This window comes from Hypanus sabinus, chromosome 12 (assembly GCF_030144855.1).
Source record: "Hypanus sabinus isolate sHypSab1 chromosome 12, sHypSab1.hap1, whole genome shotgun sequence".
NCBI classification, from domain to species: domain Eukaryota; kingdom Metazoa; phylum Chordata; class Chondrichthyes; order Myliobatiformes; family Dasyatidae; genus Hypanus; species Hypanus sabinus.
The window spans coordinates 20,291,241-20,311,081 of NC_082717.1; the positions used below are offsets into that span (position 1 = coordinate 20,291,241).

At 41.8% G+C, this 19,841-nt stretch overlaps 1 protein-coding gene across 2 annotated transcripts in view; it reads right to left on the reverse strand.

Annotated features, from left to right (window-relative positions):
• The window catches only part of ttc27 (tetratricopeptide repeat domain 27), a 250,402-nt gene that overhangs the window by 96,694 nt on the left and 133,867 nt on the right, over positions 1 to 19,841 (reverse strand). For both annotated transcript variants that reach the window (XM_059985627.1, XM_059985628.1), the window contains one exon: positions 18,758 to 18,871. In XM_059985627.1, the coding sequence (XP_059841610.1) occupies positions 18,758 to 18,871 (114 nt within the window). The remainder of the gene's footprint in view (positions 1 to 18,757; positions 18,872 to 19,841) is intronic.

The window sequence follows — 19,841 nt, forward strand, 5'->3', positions numbered from 1 at the left end:
CTCCCTTTCATTCACTCTTTGCCCTGTCAACTAAATTTGCTAAATCTTATTCTCACTAGTCTCCTGAACTCTCATAACCAAAACTGGTGAACAAAAAGGCCTGATACTGCGAGGGACTACGTTTTAAGGCAAGTTACAGATAATGGACTATCAATGTGGACTCCTAAATCATTCCCCACTCAGAATGGCCTTGCATGCAGCCTTATAAACCTTCCAGTCCTACTTGAACCTGGCTTGGGTGAGCCTTGCATCCTACTCTATATAAATGCCCTGCACTCAGCGTGGCCTATCAGCGTCTGGGCATGGGAGTCTTATGCTCGCATACTCAGACACATTTAACTGGGTGAGTCCTATCCACTACATCAGTGAAGCCATGCTGCTTGATACACCTCATCTTGCCATCTTCAAGTCCAAATCTGGACAGACCTTGTGGAATCCACATCAGTTTATTCTTTACTTTGCAATGTGCTGTTTAAAATCATTAAACAGTTTCCTGCACTTTCTGTTTCCTTTTTAATGTTGTTAATGTCTGTTTGACAATAACTGCCTACACACATCTCCAGATACACAGGATGATAAAACCAAAGATAAAGTATTAAACTAGGAAACCAGGCATTAAGTACAAGATGTTTTATAGTCTGAGACAGTCTCAAGAAATTTAACCCACCAGGAAACACGGTAAAACAATTGAAAGCAAACCACCCTATTAATCAAATGTTCTCTTGAAGACTGCTTAAACTCTTCTTCAAAGCAAGTAGAATAAAGTGTGTATTTCAGAATAATCTTTTTGGAAGCTCACCTTACTAAGCAGCCACAGACTGAGCATTTCCATTCATATAGAAAACAAATTATATTATTTATTTCAAAATAAGTCAGCACATTCCATTTTTTGAAGTCACAAAAGAATATTTTTCTTCAAAAATGGCAGATGGGGAGGCATTTCCTGCTTTGATATTGATAACTTGACCACTCCCAAAGGACAGAAGCCAGAGACGGAGCAGGTGCAATTTTCCAGAAAAATCCTCTAATTCGACTCGGGATGTGCCTAATTAGACCCTAATGGATGCACCTCACAGTAAGTTCAAAATTTAGAACAAATTAAACAGAGCTCCATTTTAGTCGTCACAATGACTTTTGGTGAGCAACAGAAGAGATCAGCTAATATTTGAACAAAAAGGGAGTCATTACAGAAGCCTCAAGTAATCTTCAGCTGATAGACGTTAAGTGCAAATCATGCTGGATTATTTCACATACATGGTGATGAACTGCTTGTGCCACAATCTTGGCAAAAGGTCGCTTGATAATAATCGGCACGCTGAACAATTTCTGGATATTCACTTATCTCACGATTTCAAGCTGAAACAAAATTAACTCTCAGATAAATCTCTCTGGACGTGGAAAAAAAGAGTTCACATCAAGTGAAGACTAGTGAAAAAATGGACAGATCTGTAGTGGAAAAATAAGGAAATCAGTAAGAATTTATAATAAAGTTATTCCCTCATAAAAGGTGCACGAAAAAGATTTATGGATAACCAAATGGTACCAATACAAGACATGACCAAGCTTCACAGAAGGGAAACAGAGAAGTGATGGGAAGGTTAGAGGGCAATCTGGGAAAAGTTTGCAGATAATATAAAAGCAATAAAGCTTACGTGAACATAAGGAATAAATAAAGGAAATGGAGTGGATAAAGTATATATGGATTTTCAGGCTATGCTTGTTCAAATGTCAGACTTAAAGGGCTTCTTACAAAATATAGTGATGTGGTGTACAATGAAACAGCAGCTTAGAGGAAAGTTGATTGTTGACATATTACTCAGAATAAAATTAAATTGAGTCAATTCTAGATCCATTTTTCTTCATAATGAATGCAAAAGATACAACCATGAAATTTGACCCAAATATAGATTTGGCAAAGCAGGGAGGACACAATTTAGAAGTATAAGCAAAGCAGTAAAAATGGGAAAATAAATTTGGAATTGGGGGTAAAACAATGATTGGGAAAATGCCAGTGTTCAAAAACAATTATCTCCCTGAATTTAAGTAGGGAGGACCATAAGCTGATCATGTTTGGGAAAAGAAACATCAATTACTATGAAGCCATATTTAAGATGATTTGGCAAGATGAGACTAAGGACAGAAAAAGAGACCTGATGTTCAACAATCATTTTCACTGAAAAAGTGCCAAAAGGAGATTTAATCAGTTAAAATGTGAGGGGTCCAGTTTAGCAGCCAAAAATGAGAAGTCATCAACATAAACTGTGATTTAGAAAGTGAGGGGCTGTAGTAATATTTTTATAATAGGGATTGTTGAACATTTCCCACTTGAAATAAATGAAGCAGCATTTATTGCTTTAAGGTAAGTCAGCTAAATATAAGAAACAGAAAAAGAAATTGAGAAGAAGGCAGAGCAATGGGATTAGTTTGATATTTAACACACCAGACACAACAGTGTAAACCTCAAACCTAGGTAAAGTGGCTCAAGGATTATATTTACCCTTGTCAGGTTATCGTTCTTTATAAAAGGTGATCAACGACTAGAATGATTGCTATGAGGGTTGGTTTAAGCCAGAACACTTAATTCATTGACAGAATAACCAAGTCCCTCAATGGAAAGACTATAACTTTGCTCCCCATTACAAGAACTTGTCAATACAATCCATAGTGTAAGGCCATTATGGACTACAATTATTTTTGTGTCAGACTTACTGATGATTCTTAGGAACAAACTAAATAGGAATAGAAGTAGGCCATATGGCCCATTGAGCTTATTCTGCTTTTCAATAAGATTCCTCTGACAATCACATCCAAATTGTTAATGCATTATAACAAGAAGAATGCCAATACTGATCCTTGATGTACACCAGTTGTCCAGAGCTACCAATCACAAAAAGAACTTTCCATCATCCTCCTCTGCCACTTATCACCAAAACTAATTTGGATCCAATTTAACTCTGGATCCCAGAGGTTCTAAACTTTTAGACCAGTCTCAAGTGTGAGACTGTGGTCAAAGTGTTACCAGAGTCTACGTAGACTACATTAACCACATCCATCCTTGTCAATACATTCCCAATTGCTCAAGGCAAGATCTCCAGCTTAACAACAACATGCTGACTGTCTTTAATTAACCCTGCCTTTAAAAGTGTACATTAATCTTACTCCTTCAGATGTTTCTTCATTAATTCTCCAAACATTCATGGTAGACTCACAAGCCTCTAATTACCAGGCACATCTCTTCTGTTCTACTTGAATAAAGGTATCATCACATTTACTAATTTCTAAATATTTGGCATGTCACCTGAGGCCAGCAAAGATTTAAAATGATGTCCATCAGAAACCTAGCAATTCTCCTCCCTTGATTCCATAGCAGACTGGGATACATCTCCTCAGAACGCGCGCGTGTGTGTGTGTGTGTGTGTCTGTGTGTGTGTGTGTGTGTGTGTGTGTGTGTGTGTGTGTGTGTGTCTGTGTCTGTGTGTGTGTGTGTGTGTGTGTGTGTGTATCTACGTTTAAGCTTGTTAAAACATCTAATTCTTCCTTTTTAATGATAATTTGTTACAGAATTTCAGTCTTTTCCTGAATTTCCAACTACAATGCTCTTCTCAATGAATGCAGATAAGAAAACTTCATTTCTAACCTCATCTACATTCATGTTACTCCATGTACATTTTGTCCCATTGATCTCCAATGGCCCCTATTATTTCCCAGCTTACCCCCTTGAGCTTAACAAACTCATAAAATGCTTTACAAATTTCCTTAATCCATCTACCAGTGATACCTTGTGCCCCACCTTAACCCTTGTTCATTTAGTAGAACTTTATCATTTTTGGATAATTGTCAGCGTCACTGGTTTTCTGTTCTCTATTCCTGGCATATTTCCTGTTGATTTTTTTTTCACACCCCTCAATATTCCTTGGCATCTAGGGTTTCTTACACATTGTCTTCATCTTTCAACCCTATGGGAATATGTTGGCCTTGAACTCCCATTCCTTTATTAATGAATATCTTCCATTTATCAATATAGACTCAACTGCAGGTCATTCCTCCCAGTATATTTATGCATGGTCTTTGTTCTCCATTTCAGGATCTTCACCTCTGGTCTATTGCTTATCAATTTCTATCACTACCTTGAAAATTAGATCTCTAGCCACCATCTCCAAAATACAGTCCCACTGGGATTCCATCTAACAAAATCTCAGATGGCGATGAGGAAATGTAGAGGAATGAGATAGATTGGCTCATCGAGTGGTGTTGCAATAACAATCTCGCACTTAACATTAGCAAGACCAAGGAACTGATCATGGATTTCATGTAAAGGAGGTCAGGAGGACACACACCAGTCCTCATTGAGGGTCAGGAGAGGAAAGAGTGAACAGCTTCAAGTCCCTCTACATCAACACTTCAAAGGATCTGCCTTGAGCCCCATTCATTGATGTAATCAAGAAGAAGTGCCCAGCAGCTCCTTCATTACTTCAGTAAGAGTTTGAGGAGATTTGCTCTATCACCAAAGACTTACAAACTTCTACAGATGTACTGGGAAGAACATTCTGGCTGGTTGCATCACCAGGTTATGGAGCTTCAGTTTGCAGGATCAATAGAGGCTGCAGAGGGTTGTAGACTCAGGTGACCTGATAGAGGGGTATACAACGATGAGAGGCATTGATTGTGTTGATAGTCAGGGGCATTATCCCAGGGCTGAAATGGCTAGCCCAAGAGGGCACAGTTTGGTACAGAGGAGATGTCAGGGCTAAGATTTTTTACACAGGGAGTGGTGAGTGTGTGGAATGGGCTGCCAGTGACGGTGGTGGAGGCGAATACAATAGGGTCTTTTAAGAGACTCCTGGAGCTTAGAAAAATAGCTTAGTACATGGAGCTTAGAAAAATAGGGGACTATGGGTAACCCTAGGTAATTTCTAAAGTAAGTACATGTTTGTCACAGCATTGTGGGCCGAAAGGCCTGCATTGTGCTGTAGGTTTTCTATGCCTCTATGTTCTAACAACATCGCAAGTGCAACCCCCCCCCCCCCCACCCACCGCATCGAGGACATCTTCAAGAGGGGTTGCCTCAAGAGGATGGTGTCCAATATTAAACCCTCACCATATGGGATACGCCTTCTTCTCATTATTCTCATTTGGTAGGTGGTAGAGGAACCTGAAGACAAACACTCTCATTTTAGGAATGACTTCTTCCCTCCATTAGGTTTCTTAACAGTCCATTACCTCGCTAATTTCTCTTTTACACTATTTATTGTAACTTATAGTAGCTTTTTAATATCTCGCACTGTACTGCTGCCACAAAACAATAAATTTCACAGCATATGCCAGTGATAATAAACCAGGTTCTGATTCTGACTTGGATCCAGCTCTGCCACTCTACAAGTAGGGTCTCTGTTTACCACGAGTGACATAAAACAATGCAAATGCTGAAAACCGGAGTAAAACAAACTGGTGGAGCGAGTTGATCATCATCCAAGGAGATAAACAGATATGTGACATTTCAGATTGTGTCCCTGCATCAATATTGAACACTGCTTTGCTGCTCAACCCACAGTTACTCCAGAAGTTTGCTTTGCCATATACTATAACTAAAATGGAGTATGATGCCTCAAAGGATATCGGAAGCAAATCCATTAAATAACTTTCAACAGCCAAATGGGAAAAATTGCAGGGCTGTATGGAAACGGCTGCATAGCAGGATCATTTGGATAGCTCTTTCAGAACACGTGCTGACATGACTGGACTGAAAGGCCTTGTTCTGTGTGGCTTCACTCTATAATTCTGTTCAGGACAAAGTGTGATTTTTCATACCTCACTGAAAGAAAATCTACAAACTCTTTTGCACTCAAAGTTGAATACTACTACACAGATGCAGGGAATATTTGAGGATGGTAACTAAACCACTACTATGTTGGAGTGAAAGAATGGCAGTGAAGACTGGGACAACAGCCGTGCGCTGCGATTGCTCTGAGTTGACTCCCACTGTCTCAACACTTCCATGGAGTCTATAACTGAGACAGTAATGGGCTGCCAGCATGGCTGTCTGCTACTTTAGCAGCCATGAACACTTTCAGAAATCCACAGACACTTGGCTTCAGAAGCCAATAAAATTAAATGCTTCCTGTAACTTTGACCCTGACTTGTAACAATAAACAACCTGTAGTCTGTTTTATTTTGTTCTTAACCATCCTCACAAAAGTACTGAAACTCAAAATTTTTTTTTGCACAAAAAAAGTTACTTTAAAGGAATAAAGGAACAAATGCTTAGAAAATGCTGTAGGAACAACATGACCATTTTATTTATTTTCAATACCTTTGTGAGGATGCATTTTTAATCACTCCTTCCTAACACTGTGCTAGCTCTGGTTCTGCCAAAAATCAAGCGTGTTCTCTGACTGCTGCCATCATCGTCAACAAGGAAAGTACATTTTCTTTTCCTATTATGACAGTCAGTTCACCTTGACCAGCGACCAAGTCAATGCTCAACATATGGAAGGGCATATCCCAATGCCCTTCACCTTACACATCACTTTCAGGATCATGTCATGCAAAGATGAACTGGAAATGTAGCTTGACAGTACCTTTGATATTCATTCCCTGTCCAGAGTTGTTATATATCTCACTGGTGCTGAAGAAAATAGCCAATAAACAAGATGTGTTCTTGTACAGAACAGAGCAACAGAGACTACATCACTACGTTTGCAACTCCATGGTCTGAAGCTGATAAAAGTTACGGACTGTCACCTCACTTCTAAAAACTCACAGTTGAAACAGCTCCTGAGAACTTAGAGCCTGAAAACAGCTGGATGGTTGTGATATCAGACCCTCCATCCTGTCTCACCAGTTGCTCATATTTCCTCTGGAGTGTTACAGCTGCCCTCGTTCACCACCTCTGAGATGCTGGCTTTCTAATTCATTTTCAGTCTCTTTCTTTCTAAAGCTAACTCTTGTTAATAAATCCAAGCAAAACGCACTTTGTGACTGTATGTGGACTATAACAAATTACAGTTCTGCAGATACTCTTCAAGTTCAAATAAAGGAAAGTACATTTTCAAATGAAGTGTTCTCGCTTTCCCAGAAACAACCTTACTGCAAGCCCATGGTTTTTTTTTCAATAAGGTGATAACAATGCAGAATATGTACGCGTACCCACTTAGCCAGTCTCCGTTTTGGATTAGACAGTCCCATGGTATGCAACAAAGCCTCAAGGGACACAATTAATTGCTTAGCTTCGGGGAGGAAAAAAAATCTTTTTTTTCTCTAAATGTGTTGCAAGTCACTTTTGCCATTCACATCGCAGAACCTGCATTCCACTGCAGCGGTATACGGAATGGAACTAAAAGGAAGGAATAGTAATTTCCTGCACAAGATGAATTTCTGATTACTTTAGAAAGAAACTGCTGTTGAGGAGTTAACACTGTCCTGCCCACAATCCAGACAGAATTCAAACTGAAGTCTGGTTCAGCAATCAGTTATGTTTTAGGTTTATTAACTCTTTTGACTGAAGTTAAAAGCACAAATGTTACAATCCAAAACTCACGTCACTGAGGACAAAAGGAAGATCAAATCTGTTTATGAAAGGTCTCCAGATTAACAAGTGGGGTTCAGCATAAATCATAAAATTAGTGCAATTTATGATGGGGAAAGTGGCCAATGAACGTATATGCTGCTCCACAAACAGCAACATAGCTTAAAAAAAAGAAAATCTGTCTTGGTGATTGAGAGAAATGATTCTTAAGGAGTCCATTTAGAATGTGCTGACACAGAAAGAACGTGCAAAGCAACTTGCAGGGCAACGTATAAACCAATTTGCAAAATCAGGATGAAACAATAGCTTGCTGATTAAAGAAGCGATACGGGTAACGGGAAGACATGCTTAACGGTTGAACAATAACGGTGTTAATGCGCTGAGGCTGATAAGTGGGCCAAAGGGGTAATCACATTTGTAATTTTGTAATGAGATTAAAGAAGAATGTAGGGTATAAAAAACTGTGCAAAGTGTAATTCGGCACTCAATCTAGCAGGAGCTGGTTGGGTCCGACTCTGCAGACTCGAAAAATAAAGTTTACCGTTCTGCAAATTGCTGAGACTCAGTGTGTTTCTGACAACGTGGGGGCTCGTCCGGGATCCACACTCCGGCCGCGGTGGACACGAGGAAGGACATCGGAGACGGTGCACCCCGCCGAGTTTGGCGGTCCCTGACTCCTTGCTCGTCGCTCCAGCGCGGCTTGAGCGAGTGATATCCGGACAGCGCAGAGCGGTAAACGGGGAGAAGGGGACAGTACCTGGTACTGGAAGTCCCCAGGACGCACCGGGTAAGTGCCTACTATTATAGTAGAAAGGTGCGGGAATAAGTAAGGACGGAGAAGACCGGGATCGCTACCCGGGGGTCCTCCTGATTAAGTAAGAGCGGAATAAGATGGGAGGGGGTGGCTCTAAAAAGAAAGAGGAAACGGAGAGACCGGGACCATACCCGGGGGTTCCTCCTGATAGCCCCCTCGGTAGAATGTTTGAGAATTGGGGATGTGGAAGACTAAAAGGGAAACAAAAGAAAAAAATGATACAGTACTGTTTAATTTGGTCGAAACAGCCGATAGAAAAATCTGCGGTCTGGTGGCCGCGGCTTGGGTCTGAGGAGGATTGGGTACGACAAGCCTTAAACATTTACGTTAATTCAAAACCAAATGTAAAACCGGAAGAAATTGCTTATGCTTTTTGTTGGGCTCCCTGGCCAGGAGTAACAACAAAGAGTTTTAAATTGGGCATTAAAGGGGAGCGGAAGTGGGACCCACTCGATCATTTACCCCCTCCCTATGTCCAGCCTTCTGCGCCCCTTGCGGGAGCAGAGGGAGAACGTGAAGAAAGTGAAAAAACAGAAGAAATAGACCCGGAGAGGGAAGAGAGGGATGTTAGGGAAAAAGCAAAAGCAAGGATCGAAACAAGGAGTGTGACAGGAGCAGATAAGAAAAAGAAAGACGAATTAAAAAAGGAAGAGGTACAGCTGTGTCCCCTTCGAGAGGTTCCAATGGGAGGAGAACGGGGAGGAACAGGATTTGTAAACGTCCCTCTGACAAGTACCGAAGTACGAGGATTTAAGAAAGATATGAAAACTTTATTAGAAGATCCAATGGGACTGGCAGAACAGTTGGATCAATTCTTAGGACCTAATGTTTACACTTGGGAAGAAATGCATGCGATTATGGGAACGCTATTTTCTGCACAAGAGAGGCAAATGATACGACAAGCTGCAATATCAATTTGGGGAAGGGAACAGCCGAATGAGTTACCGGGGGACCAGAAATTTCCAGTAAACGACCCACAGTGGGACAAACAAGCAGAAGAGAGAAGACGGCAATATCCCATTGCCATGGAAGGGAGGAGGGGATTACAACCTGTAATTGAGACATTAGTATCAGATGGACTCCTGGAAGAATGTATGTCACCCTTTAATACCCCCAATGCTACCGGTCCGAAAGCCCGACGGCACGTATCGAATGGTTCAAGATCTGAGAGGCTTAAATGCGGTAGTCCAAACACGATACCCGGTAGTGCCTAACCCCTATACATTAATGAGCAAAATACCTCCTGAACATGAATGGTTCAGTGTGATAGATCTAAAAGATGCCTTTTGGAGTTGCCCGTTGGAGGAAGGTAGCCGAGATATGTTCGCATTTGAATGGGAAAATCCATTCACTGGGCGGAAGAAGCAACTCCGGTGGACCGTCTTGCCCCAAGGGTTCACGGAGTCCCCAAACCTATTCGAACAGGTACTGGAGCAAGTATTGGCTGGATTCCATTGTACCGAAAAGAACCAACTATTACAGTATGTCGATGACCTACTACTATCGGGACCAGCAGAGGAGGTAGTGCGAGACGATACTATAAGACTCCTGAATTACCTAGGAGAAAAAGGATTGCGGGTGTCCAAGAAGAAACTGCAATTTGTCGAGAAGGAAATAACATATCTCGGACACAGAGTCAGTAAAGGGCACCGCCAAATAACCCCAGAAAGAATAGCGGGAATAACTAAAATACCGCTTCCCAGGACAAAGAAGGAAATAAGACAATTTCTGGGCTTAGTGGGCTATTGCCGGATTTGGATAGAGAATTATACCCCCCTGGTGAAGTTTATGTACGACAAATTGGCAAAGGAAGACCGGGGAATAATCAGCTGGACCGAAGAAGAAGAACAGAAGTTCAGGAAAATAAAAGGGCAACTAATTCGGGCCCCGGTATTAACACTGCCAGCACTGGAAAAGCCCTTTCAGCTGTATGCAACAAACAATGAAGGAACTGCGTTAGGAGTACTAACCCAAGAAAAAGGAGGAAAGCGGCAACCTGTGGCCTTTTTATCAAAAATGTTAGAACCGGTATCCCGGGGATGGCCGACGTGCATACAAGCCGTAGCGGCAGCAGCCGTACTAGTAGAAGAAGCACGGAAATTAACCTTTGGGGGAAGAATGACGGTGTATACCCAGCACTCCGTTAGCACCCTCTTAGCCCAAAAAGCTCAGCGGTGGTTGACGGACTCTCGCATACTGAAATACGAAACCATTCTGATGGTCGGGGATGATGTAAGCTTTGAAAGGAACAATAGTTGTAACCCGGCACAGTTCTTATACGGGGAATCAACAAGGGAGCCCGACAAACATCAGAAGGCGAGTGGAAGACCCCCGACGGACGGCAAGTACTGAATAAGGAAGTAACTCGTCATATACTGCAACAACTACACCAACAAAGCCATTGGGGAGTGCAAGCTATGTGCGACACTATCCTAAGGGACTATGTTTGTAAAGGGATATTCACACTAGCTCAACAGGAGGTGTGGGGCTGTTACACCTGTCAAAAGGTAAACAAGAAAATGATGCGTGCCACCCAGAAGGGGGGACAAACACTAGCCGTCCGACCGTTCCATCGGATCCAAATAGACTTTACGGAACTACCACAAGTTCAGAGATGGAAGTACCTGTTAGTAATTGTGGATCACTTCACTAGGTGGGTGGAAGCATTCCCAACCACTAAAGCGGACGCCCCTACAGTGGCTCGGATCCTATTAGAAAATATAGTCCCGAGATATGGAATAATAGGGTCTATTGATTCAGATAGGGGAACACACTTTGCCTCAAAAACACACCAGCTAATCTGTGACGCCTTGGGAATCCAGTGGAAGCTGCACACCCCCTGGTACCCTCAGAGCTCAGGAAGAGTTGAGAGGATGAACAGTACTTTGAAGACGCAATTGACAAAACTAATGATGGAAACCAAGCTACCCTGGACCAAGTGTCTACCCCTGGCCCTACTAAGAATCCGCACGGCTCCTCGAAAAGATATAGGAGTATCCCCTTATGAAATGTTGTTTGGCCTTCCATATTGGAACAAGGTGGAGGGCTATCCTTCCCTGCAAGGGGGAGATGTCTTTGTAAGGGACTATTTACAGGCACTTTCTCGTTCTTTTGCAGAATTGCGCAGGAAGGGGTTACTCGCACAAACCCCACCTCTGGACTTCGCACTCCACCGAACTCAGCCCGGTGACTGGGTCCTGATTAAGACTTGGAAGCCAGAGAAGTTACAGCCGCAGTGGGAAGGCCCATTCCAGGTGCTACTGACCACCGAAGCCGCAGTAAGGACAAAAGAAAAAGGGTGGACCCACGCCGCGAGAATCAAGGGACCCGTAAAGCCCGAAGAAGGTGCAGAATGGACTTGCGTCCAGGGAGAAGACCCGATGGTGCTAAAGCTCAAAAGACGGACAGAATGAACTTTGGGACTGTAATGTATATACTGCTATTGTTGAGAAGCGCTGAAGGGGGATGTGATAAGTGCAGGACGACGGTAAGGGTGGGCATGACGGTTTTTCCAGGGTCCTTTGTATCACACTCTCATGTAAACGAGAAATGTTATGACTACAACAAAAAGGAGGAGTATGTGGAAAGTTTAATCTAACCAACTGCTGCTTAAAGATAGATGACAACCGAAAGGTGGTTCAAAAAAATATCAGATAAAATAAGGAAACTGGCCCACGTGCCGGTACAGACCTGGAAGCCGCTGGGGTATTGGGACTGGCTGGACGGATGGTTGAAAGGAGGCTGGTGGCGAACCGCTTTAGGGGTTATAGGAGGGGGATTGATGGTCCTCCTTCTGCTACCATGTCTGATCCCCTGCTTGCGGGAGCTAGTAGCTCGGGTGGCAAGACAAGTCATGCAACCAGGGGCCCCGGCTGATCCTGTTCAGGTACTCCTACAAAGGGAAATAGAGCTAGAGGAAGAAGCCTATGTAAACCCGTGGCAAAAGCCCAATTGATAGCACATTCTAAAAAGAAAAAGGGTGGATTGAGAGAAATGATTCTTAAGGAGTCCATTTAGAATGTGCTGACACAGAAAGAACGTGCAAAGCAACTTGCAGGGCAACGTATAAACCAATTTGCAAAATCAGGATGAAACAATAGCTTGCTGATTAAAGAAGCGATACGGGTAACGGGAAGACATGCTTAACGGTTGAACAATAACGGTGTTAATGCGCTGAGGCTGATAAGTGGGCCAAAGGGGTAATCACATTTGTAATTTTGTAATGAGATTAAAGAAGAATGTAGGGTATAAAAAACTGTGCAAAGTGTAATTCGGCACTCAATCTAGCAGGAGCTGGTTGGGTCCGACTCTGCAGACTCGAAAAATAAAGTTTACCGTTCTGCAAATTGCTGAGACTCAGTGTGTTTCTGACAGTGATGGTGGTTAAGGGATGAAAGCAGGCCGTGCAGTAGGGAAGGTTCCTGACTATGTGCAGTGGAGTCTGGAATAAAGCACTTCAGTTATGGAAAGATACAAAAGCAGGGGTTCCAACCCTTTTTCTGGCATTAACCAAAGCCAGAAAAGTGTGGACCCTAGGTTGGGAAACTCTACCGTAGAGAGAAGGAGGTTGCTGCGTGAACGCTACACCGCACTCCATATCAGAAGTAATTAAAACTAGAATGCATAGATGTTTGCAAAGAAAAAGAGCTGTCAGAGGATCTAGGGTGGGTCATTCTTCACCCAGTGTTTCTGAAATACACTGTGTTTGAGAGCATGGAGGAAGCGAAGTCACTGACAACATTAAAGAATTAAGAAATGTTAAGATGAACATCTGAATTGCCTAGGAATAGAAGGCTGTGGGCCATGTACTGAAAAATTGATTTAATATAGATGGGTACTCACAACATGACACGGTTTAACTTACTTGAAGGAGAGCATCTCTAGTTGCATGATCCCTGTAAATTCAAGTTTAAAATCACAACTTTCTGACTTTGAATACTCTCACTGAGCCAACTCAAGCTTGATTAGCTCCCTAAACAGGCAAGAATTGGTTTGCTCCCACAAATGCTGTCCAACTAGCTGAGCTCCTCCAGCAGATCGTCTATGCTCCAGATTCCAACATCTGCAGCCCCTTGTATCTTCATTGATTAGCCCCCCAATTGGTCTATAAGCATTTCCGGCCAATTAAGCAACTACAGTGGTGGCAGCATAGTGTTTAAATAACCTGACCAGTATGATATTAGACAGAAAATTCTTTTGTGAAAACAAATATAAAATAGTTGATATTAGCTAGAAACTGGTGGGAAGTGGGAGACTAGACACACTTAGCTATGGATAGTGTTCCTCACAGGAATACCTCAGGAAACTTGTCAAAATACTCTGGACTTTATATTTAGTAGTGAGCTGCAATTTCTTGTTGAGAAGTAGATAAGAATTCCTGGGAAAGTCAGTTTCGATGGAAGTCCAATCTGAAGCTTAAAAAGGAGGAAATGTATCTGATATGATTATTATCACTGAGAAATGACTGCAGGATGACTGAAAGCTAAATATCCAAAGCTATTCAATGTGTAGGAAGGAAAAGTAGGCATTGTTAGTAAAGAAAAAAGACTGTGAATATTGAGAAACATTAGCTCAAAAAATGAAAATGTGAAAAACAGTCTTGTGAGAATCTCACTTAGTAGCCATTTTATTAGGTACAGGAGTGGAACCCAGTGTGGTTTTCTGTTGCTGTAACCTATACACTTCAAGGTTCGACATGCGCATTCAGAAATGCTCTTCTGCACACCACTGTTATTTACATGTGTTATTTACATAACTGTCGCCTTCCTGTCAGCTTGAACCAGACTGGCCATTCTCCTCTAACCTCTGTCATTAGCAAGGCATTTGCACCCACAGAACTTCCACTCATTGGATGTTTTTTGTCTTCTCCAAAGTCTTCATTATCTGTCAACTCTGGAGTCTGCTGTGCATAGAAATCCCAGGAAATCAGCAGTTTCTGAGAAACTCAAACAACCCGGTCTGGTACCAACAATCATTCCTCAGTGGAGGCAATTCAGATCATATTCCTTTCCCATTCTGCTGTTTGGTCTGAACAACCAAAAATGAAGCAGGCACATCGACCCCCAAATCCCCATCCCTCGCAAACAAAAAACAAGAAAGATTCAAAGATTCAAAGTGCATTTTTTATCAAAGGGATAAATTATACAAACTTGGGATTTGTTTGCTCACAGGCAGTTACTAAAAAGGAAACTAAAAGAACCCTATTGAAAAAAAGGCCAACTACAATGCACACTGAGAAAAAGGATAAAAACACAAAACAAATCATGCAAACAATAGAAGCGAGCAACAACAACACATCCTGAACCAAACTGAGTCCATAGATCCAAATCCCCGGAGCAGCCCAGAGCAGGCCTAAAGACTTGGTATTCAGTCCATCAAATTAGCGGGCAAATCACTGCAAAGTTCGCAGACATGAAGCACAGCAGCCAGGGGCAGTCTCACAGCCTTAGTGTCATGAAGAAAGAGCCCACGGACCAGCTGAACCTCGCACTAGGACCCAGCTCCGCTGTGGCGAATCGCTACAGCCCTCGATTTCACGGCCGGAGAAGGCATTTTCAGCCTCTCCAAATCGGCTTGGCGTCCAGAGCGATTCAACCTCAACCGATACCCTGCCTTCTGACTATCTGGGCCAGCAGTTAAATCAAGTGATAGACACAGAATATTAGAAAAAACTATAAGACTGAAAAAGTCTATCGTCCAAGTGCACACCCAAAATGCAGAAAACCTGTAACATTCTCCAGACACAGCAACAGCCTCTCTCCTCTCCGAAAGCAGAGCGATCCCCCAGCGATCAAAAGGCAGGTAAAACGCTTCAATCTCCCTCATCACTTTAATCAGTGAACAATGGGAGCTGTAATTGGCGAAATGGAGTTGAACATCAGCCTGCTTGCTACAAGTTTTGCGCATGCTACCTCTGCCTCGAGGAATTCAGTGCTGAACCACCCAAACAATCTCCAAACTGCAAGTCACAGGCGCCAACTGTTCCAGAATCACGTTCAAGGCAATGAGCACACGTAAAAGACATAAAAGTGAAATATATGGTTTCATGATCTGTCCAGAAGATGTCAACTGAAGGAGTGTTATACATGGGCACCACCTTGACTGGAGTTGATGGTTTGTACGTTCCTTCCCACGTGTGCGTGGGCTTCCTCTGGGTGCTCTGGTTTCCATCCAGAATGTACTGGATAGTAGGTTAATTGGTTGTAAACTGCCTCATATTAGGCTACAGTTAAATCAATAGGTTGCTGGGCTGCACAGCTCGAAGGGCTGGAAGGGCCTGTTCTGCCCTGTATCTCTAAATAAAGTAAGTATGTTTTAATTGTGCTCAAAGACAATTCAACTACTTATTTTTCACAGCAGATTTATAATGGGTTAGCAAATACTATGTAATTATCAAAATGTAGACAGTACCAGCCTGAACATGACAAGGACAACTTACATGAAGCATTGGTATAATGAGGAAGCTTGGCAAGATAACTAGGGGCGTCCTTTGCCACTACTTCCCCTTCCCCAATGAGTCTCTTCAGAAAAATAATTCGTATTTTTAAAAGCAGCCCTGCATTAATTCATTTCCGATCTCACTATCAGCCTTAAATCTACAGATGGTATAAACTGTCTATTCCAACTTTCCATTTTGCCTTTCCTGGCGGTAAAGCAAACATACCAGTCTGGATCCTTGCAGAACCAAATGAAATGGTACAGGGTGAAGCAAAAGAGAATAACTGAGTCTGAATGGGATATTATATCCTGTATGGCTGAAAGTCTGTCTTAATCGAGACTATCAACGACACTGAGACGTGATTGCAATGCATGTATGTAGTTGTCACCAAAACCTTTTTGGCAACCGCACAGATGCTAATATTTCTATATAAGTAAAAGCTTACAAGACAATTCACTAAAAAATGAATTTGCAATACTAGTGGTTTCCAATTAAATAGCAATACTTGTACTCCAGGAATCACCACTATTGTTTCAGCATTCAGTGATATTACTTCATCAGTATTTTATTTCAACTTCATACCATCAATGAAAGCTAACTCAGTAGTTTAAGAAGAGGGTCAGCAAGAAACAGCTACAGATCCGGGAAATGATTACAATCTACAAATATTCATGCAATTTGCTGATTGAATATATTTCTAGACCAAAAAAATTGTTACATGGTCCAAGGTTTATTTTTTCAAAAAGTCAAATGCACATCTGCAATGCTGCAATTTTTATTCCTTTTGTAAAAAATAAAACTCCCCTTTGTCCATCCAGGATAAATATCCTGTATAATTTAATTACTGAAACATTCTCCAACTGTTAATTCTGAGGAATTAGTCTTTCTTGTTCCAGTGCATCACATGTTCCATCGAAGACAACCAGAAGTTTCATGCAGGCAATCAAGTTTCACTTTCTCCCACCACTACTCAGCCGGTGCTCAGCATGATGGAGTTAGAGATGTTGCTGCCAATAGAGTCTTTCTATCAAGAAGTCTAAAATCCAGTTACAAAGAGAGGAGTTGAGACCCAATGAGGATAGCTTACGCACCAACTTCTGAGGGAGGATCGTATTAAACTCCAAACTGAAGTCAATAACAGCATCCTGGTGTATGAGGCGCTATTTTCCAGGCAGGACAGGACGGAGTGGAGGGCAGAGGCTACGGCATCATCAGTGGACTGATTTGAACGATAAGCAAACTGGGAAGTATCCAAAATAGCAAGAAGATGGAATTTAATGCGATCCATAACCGGCCACTCAAAGAGCTTCATTATTGTTGAGATCAGTGCCAGTGGGCAGTAGACTTTAATGCGCAAGTAAATGTCAAGCTCTTAGATGTAGTGGCTGCCTCGAAGCCTGCAGGGGCAGCAGTTTGTTCCTGAGAAGCATTGAAGATGTCTGATAGAACCTCTGTTAGCTGGGTTGCACGGTCCCTCAGCACCCAACTAGGCCTTCCTCACAGCAAATATTTCCATGCATCAGACCATGTGTAAAAGACATTCAGCCTATTTTCCCAAGCCAATCAACCAGTTAAATTCGAGGATTCCCAGGACAACAATCAGTATTTTGAAATTAAAGCTGAAAATGTGATTTAATTGGTAGAACACAAAAAAGGATAGAGGAACAGCAAGTTGTGGAATGAACAAGTATTTCTGAATAACACTGAAAAGAAAACAAAAGTGCAGAAGCAAGGGGATCAGTCAGGTAGCTCTTTCAAAGTGATTCTGCCAGAAAGATCTCCATCAGCACTGTAATAATGAAATTCCACCACTTGAAGGAAAAAGTGCTTCCCCTCCAACACTAATATGCCTTTCCATCTTTGCAGCTCTGAATGAGACTGATGGTTCAATACCATATGAAGGACTGCATAATAATATAGGTTTGAATGCAGTTTATAGCCACTTTCTGCCAGGAACTGAGTTAAGATGTTTAAAATAATTCTACCTGCATTTGTTGTAGAAGAGAATTTTATCTCATCATACACTGGAAAACTGGGTCCTCGATGGCATTAATATAAATGCCTGCTGGCACCCAACAGCAAGTTTGCTCAACTACTAACATGAAAGGGGATTCTTGACATCCATCTCAACTACTGTAACATGTCAAGAGGATTGAAGTTTAATAATGCAGTACTGCAATTAAATATCAGCCGAGATTATGGGTTTCTTTTGAAAGAGAGGCTTAGATTATTGAATTTCCACATAAGTTTGCAAAGTTCCCAAATGAGCACTAACTCCACTTCCCTGAGTACACGCCTAACAATTATTTTTCATACATTATTAAAAACAGAGTATCTGGTAAACTGTCTCTCAACAGTGTGCAGGCTTGTCTGCACCACTTACTTAAATAAAAAATGTACAAATACTTCTTCTTTGCTTGTCTATTAATTTGTCTAAGACAAGTTGCATATGGCTGCAGTAACGACATACCCTCACATTCAATTTTAATCTCTAAAATCCTCATGCTAAATATCAAAAATTATTTGCATGCTACAAAGGAACTTGAGATTGTCATTTTGCTTATGGATCTACATTAACTATTTAGTGAGTATCAAGCACTCTGGGAAATAATGAGATCTATAGGTTTCGTGTTGGTGCCACAGAGAGATACGATGATACTTAGAAGCAGAATGGCATTGTGCCTCCCTCTATGGCAGGGTTTCCTAACCTTTTTTATGCCACAGACCAATACCATTAAGCAGGGGGTCTGTGGACCCCAGGTTGGAAATTCTTGTTTTATGGGATTTATGACTGAGGATACTATTTAGCATAAATTGATCACTTTGACTACTTGCCATTTCTCCGCTCCCCGTGTAAACAAGATACGGGGCTGATGCATTGTGCAGCCTCACGTACAATACATAAGGATTCCTCACCTACAATGCAAAAAGCTGCTAAACAGTTGTATAAGTGGTGTCCTTTATATAAGCAGTGTCCTACCTGTGTCTGCATCATCGCACGCTCAATCCGCCGAGAATTACTTTTCTCCAGTTTGGTCCTCAACATTAGAGTGGTTACCTGAATGGCCCAAAACTTTGGTTGCGACAATATATACTGAAATATAAGAAATAAAATTCATACAATAAATGTTTTAAAAATGAAGCATTTGAAATTAAACATTGATAAAAAAATGCATGTACATAGTTCACTCACTACATTAAGTAAACACATACAAGAATTTTTTGTGTTTGGTGCTTACGTTGAAAACAGAATATTTAATTCCGATTCCAGCAGTAAATTAGCATGCTTATTTGTTGGATTAAGAAGTTGGTTCTCATTCAGTTACCGGTAACCTGAAAATAAAGTTGTTAAAAATAGTTTCAGCATTTGATAACGACTATTTAAATTTTCTTAGGTTTCTTGTCTCCATTAGTTCCGGTTTCTTGCTTATCCCCAAATTTAATTGCTTCAGCACTGTGAGTTGTGCCTTCAACTGCACTCAACTCAGGAATTCCTTCCCAAAACTTCTCCACCTGTTTCCTCTTTTACACACTCCTTAACAGCATGATCTTCCGGTAAGATAGCAGCCTCTTCAGGTCCACCAAATGGTGAAAATGTTTCCATTAAATTTTTTTTTGTGATTGCAAGACCCTGACGAAGACTGGTAATGTAAAATACTGCAAGCCTGGTTCATTGGCTCATTGGCAAGATCGACGGCAGGGTTGGTTGTTGCGGGGGCCAAGCCCTCCTGCGAGGCAGTGTGTGTTACAGCCACCTGGGATGGAGGTGGTGTGGGGGAGAAGAGAGGTGAGGCAGGTGTGCAGTAGGGTTGGGGACTGAGACCTACAGCCCATCTCTCCCATCGGTGCTGCACTCTAGTGTTCATGTCCTGGGAGACAAATTGAATCGTCTTCATCTGTGGCTGCTGGAAATGAGTAACTGCTCTGTGTGGGTTCTTGCAGAAACGTGGTTCCAGGAATACATCCCATACACTATAAATCTTCAGGCCAGGTAGCTCAGGACTTGTGCTAATATTATTTTGTAACTGTATGTGCTATCAGAATTATATGTAACTATGGTTATA